The 4601-nt window shown below is 61.9% G+C and overlaps 1 protein-coding gene across 1 annotated transcript in view; it reads right to left on the minus strand.

Annotated features, from left to right (window-relative positions):
• LLGL2 (LLGL scribble cell polarity complex component 2) overlaps positions 1-4601 on the minus strand; it is a gene marked incomplete in the record, with an annotated part of 32424 nt that overhangs the window by 13220 nt on the left and 14603 nt on the right. Inside the window, 4 exon segments of the mRNA XM_027770787.1 lie at positions 1860-2018; positions 2365-2480; positions 2776-2857; positions 4397-4494. Of these exon segments, the coding sequence (XP_027626588.1) occupies positions 1860-2018; positions 2365-2480; positions 2776-2857; positions 4397-4494 (455 nt within the window).

Below are 4601 nucleotides of genomic sequence, written 5' to 3' on the forward strand. Positions count from 1 at the left end.
GAATGCTGATGTGAAGTCTGGATGTGCCGCAGCCAGAAGGAATCCATGTGGCTACAGGAACGGGACCAGGAGCCAACACCCAGGATACCAACTGGGAAATGGAAGCAGCCTGCACCCAAGGCCATCTCTGCCCACATCGAACCGAACCAAATCTCTCTACATCATCTGGGTTCAGCTCCGAAGAACACAGACGACTAGGTGGCTTCCAGCATTTTGTCAGCCCTATAGGGACCAGCAGATGGCATAATGGTTAGTCACTGGCCTTCCACATAGTTAACCACAGTTCAAGTCCTGGACCCGGTGGCCCCGGTGGCTTCAAACTCACGCGGGGTGCATGTGTATACGTGCCCAGACTGAGAAGGAACTGCAGCATGGCCATCCCCCCAGGGGGTGATTTCTTACTTTCAGTCTCTCTGTCTCTCTGGCGAGTGCACATACCCTAAGCAAAAATCTCTTAAAAAACAACAACAATAAGAAAACCCAGCCCTATGACGACCACTCTTATCTTTGTGTATCTTTCCCCCTTAGGATGGAGACCTCCTGAGATGTCAAGTTGCCAGGCTAAAGGCTGGCTGGGTGTTTAAAAAACTCTGAGTCATCAGCGTGGAGGGCCAGCTGGCGGTGCCGCGGTAACTGTCACACGATCGTGCTGGCTCTCTGTGGGAAGGTCCCAGCTTCGTGTCCTGGGTCCCCTGTAAGTGCAGGGCCTGTGCCTGCCCGTGAGCCGAGGCTGGCCCAGTGGGGGACGGATCGTGGCATCAAGACCTGCTGAGAGTACCTGCATTTCTCGCAGTGGGATGAGTCAACGAGTGAGTGAGTAATAAAGTACTGTTGATGCGAAGCTGAGGCAAGGCTGTGATTGGCAGAATGACTTTTCAGGACAGCCAGGCCCCTCCCCACTGAGATCCCACCAGCACAAGGCCAGGTGCTGGCCTGGACATGCGCATGCCGGGGCAGGTCCTCCTGCTGCCCTGCCCACAGACCACACCCCCAGACTGAGCACCAGCCCTGCCCACCTGCCGCCCTGCAAACCTCTGACCTTGGGCACGCTGCCCCAGGTCCAGCTTGCTGAGCAGGACGGCACAGAGGTTTGTATGCAGGAGGACTCAGCCCTCGGCAGGAAGCCTCCCGGACCAGCCATACCCTGCTCTGGACCTTCTTCACCATCACCTGGGGCCGAGGCCTGGTCCAGAGCCCTCCAAGGACAGGGTCAGCACTCTGGCTTCCTCCCTACCTCTCGGAACCATAGAACATTCCCGCACTACCAACCCGGGCCCCACAGGCTCCTGTCAGACTCCTTTATCTCCTCCCATCTGGAGCCCTGCCGCCCCCTCCACACCCAGACCTGGCCTTCCCCTCTGCGGTAGACACCCTCACGAAGGGCAAGCTTCTGAAAGGATCTCGGCCAGCCTTGGGCTTGGGGCTGTCACAGCTTTTTGGCCATGGATCTGTGTACAATGGACCCAGCATGGCACCACAGACGAGGTCAGCAGGAGCTGCCGTAGCACACACAGGGACATCTGTGTCCCGGCCTCCCATGGCAAGGCCTCTGGGGTCTTAGAACACATGTCATTAGTGCCAAGGACACTGGACCAAGAGCTGGTGACATTACAGTCATCTGGTGCCCCCCTTTCCTCACCTTAAAATGAGGGCACAAATTACCTCCAAGACCCCACAGATTCTGGAGTGAGAAGAGTTTCGACTTGAGGGACAGGCAGGGACTGAGCCTCCCTCTGTCCCCCTGGGCTTCCCAGGAAAGAAATGGTATGTTCCTGAGAGACATTACGAGAGACCAAAGGGGGACGGTCATCCCCGACCCCCTGGGGTCCCGAAACAGGGCCGCAGGGTCTCCGGCTCACCGCTGCAGCACAGCGTCCACGCTGATGGTCCGGTCCTCCAGCACGCGAAAGGCCGGCAGCCGCGCCGCGAACACGTTGCCGCTCTCGGTGCCCAGGTAGAGCAGTTCACAGGAGGAGTGAGGCAGGACCACGGTGATCTGAGTGGCGCTGGGGGCAGCCCTGCCAACGGGAGCAGCAGCCCGTGAGCTGGTGCTGCTGGGCAGGGAGACCCCATGGGCCCCCAGTTCCCGGGTGCTCTCTAGCCCCAGGAAGGCCCTGCCTGGGGAAAACGGGCCCTCAGGTCCTTAAACAGGGTCCAGGGCAAATGTACTGGTTACTTTCTGCCAAGACAGGAGACAGATGGCAGAGATGGGCTGTCACCCTGTCACTCCAGGGTGACAGCTGGGGATGTGGCAGCAGCCCTGCCTGTGCCACCCAGAGCACCTGTGCATGGCGGTGTAGGGTTCACTGCTGTGCTGGGTGCCAGGTCAACACGGCCGGCAGAGAAAGACGACGGAGTCCTTACCCTGGGGGTCCACGCAGAGTGAAGCTCTCGTCCTCCTGCAGCTCTGACACCCCGCCCTTGACCTTCAGGCTCCACAGGTGCAGGCTATTGTCATCCAGCAAGGTGACCAGCTGGCACTAGGGAGGCAGTGGACAGGGGGCGGGAGCATGCTGGCTCATTAACCAGGGAGGGCCCCCTCCGCCGAGGCCTTTACACACTGCGGGGCCTGGGCCGAGCTGACTGTTCTAAAGAGCACCTAGCTGCTCCGAGGGTGGCCTGTGAACCCCCGGCTGGGACAAGGGAGGTGGCCACAGGCCTTTCCATCACCACCAAACCCAGGGTCACCCAGTGTGCCTCCTCATACCTCCCCTCAGGTAGACGTGCGGGCAGGAAGGGCATGGAGGAGGCGCCCGGCCCTCCCCACGTCCCTACCTGGCCTGGCAGGAAGTGGATCTGCATCACGGCGTTGTTCTCCCGGTGCAGGCCCATGAACTCCACTCCGGGGGCGCCATAGCTGGGCCACGCTCAGGAAAAGCCTGCCTGGGAAGACTGGCCACGTGCACCGCCCCCACCGGGTAGCCCCACCGGGTAGCATCAGGGCCCTCGGCCCCAGGCCAGTGCTCCCACCCACACAGCAGGCACCGTCCAGGCATCTGGGCTGGGGAGGGGCCGGCAACAGCGCCAGCCCAGGGGCCCTGGGCCAGTGACCTGGCCCCTGGGGGGGGAGCTTACTCAGGCAGGTGGGGGCAACTCCCCAAAGGGAAAAGTCTTATCCTGGCAACAGTTAAGCTGCCACCCCCACAACCTGAGCCTCAACAGACCACCGGGCACCCGCAGGCCCACCCTGCAGCCTTGGCCTCCGAGTCTTGGCACCAGGCACTGGTAACCAGGACGTGGCCTGGCAATGATTAACCGGCTAAGGCCGATCCTGCAGCCCCAGCACCCCAGGCCATGCTGTGGCAGAGGAACAGCAGAATAGGGCTTCGCAGGAGGGGGAGCCAGCTGGGCTGCCCAAGGTGGCGCCCCCCCAACCAACTCCCTGAGGCCCATCCTCGCTCCCCCTGGGGCGCAGGCAGATTGGGGAAGGGGGGAATCAAGACTTGTAGCCCAGCCCTCGCCAGCCAGAGGGGAGGCCCAAGAGCAATCCTGCCTCAGGGCCCCTACGGCTGGGCTAACTGAAACCACCGGAACCCCAAGTCAACCGGAACCAGTGCTTCAGATGAAAGGCCATGTCAGCCTCAGGCCAGGCAGGATTGTCCCTGCCCTGCACCGGGGTGGGAACTGCAGGTGCCTCTGCTCCAGGCTAGCTGCCTTGGCCTGTGCCTGCCTGCACTCCGGCCCTGGAGCTGCCTGCTGAGAATGGCGCAAGCATAGGAGTGGGGAGTAGGGGTGCACCGATGGCGGAAGGGGGCTCTCGCTTGCTATGTTGAGGATGGGTGGAGCCAATGGCTGCCAGGGGAGTGGGAGGGACGGCAGTCCAGGCCTCCCTAAGAGCCCCTCCCCTCACAGCCTGAGTAGGGGCATCAGGAAGGCATGACCCAGCCAGGACCTCTGGCCTTTTGAGGAGTTAAAATAGGCCCTTCTCTCTGGGCACCCTAGCCCCAGTGTGGTCCCAGAAAAACCAGTCTCTGAGGTCCCACACCTGGCCAGGCCCAAAAGCAAAGATGCTGGGGCCATGCCTCTGTCCGCAGGGCATGATGCCAGGCCACACGGCCCCCACCCTGCTCCACCCCGTCCCATCCAGCTCGATCCCAGCAGCAGGAGAGCAAGGGCACTGAAAGAGGAGGTAGCACAGAAGCCCAGGAGGCCGAGGGACACACCTGAGCCCTCTGCTGCAAACCAGCCCTCTTCTCCTAAAGGGATATACAAACAGCTTGTCATGCCAGCCACGTCCTCCGCCCCCAGAAAATCGTTTCCCAAGCTGTAATTCAGGAAAGCCCTGACCTCTTCCCAACAGCCCATGGGCAAAGAGGGCAGCGCGTCCGGCCCAACCTAAGCAGCCCCGCGGCCCCAGCTCTCCAGGCCCACGGTGGGAGCGGGAGTGGAAGGATACAGCTTGACCGCTCCGGACCGGGTGCCGATGGCCAGAAGGTGCAGGGAGGGACTGTAGCCAAGGGCGCTGGGCTGGTGCGGGAAGCCGTGCTCCACCGTCTGCAACGAGAACCATGCGACAGGGGCCTGCCCACATGTCCTTCTGCCACCGTGGTCGGGGGCGGGGTGAGATGGGGCAATGTCAGACAGCAGTCACCTCATCAGGA

This window comes from Tupaia chinensis, unplaced genomic scaffold (genome assembly GCF_000334495.1).
Source record: "Tupaia chinensis unplaced genomic scaffold, TupChi_1.0 Scaffold000159_1, whole genome shotgun sequence".
Lineage (NCBI taxonomy): Eukaryota > Metazoa > Chordata > Mammalia > Scandentia > Tupaiidae > Tupaia > Tupaia belangeri.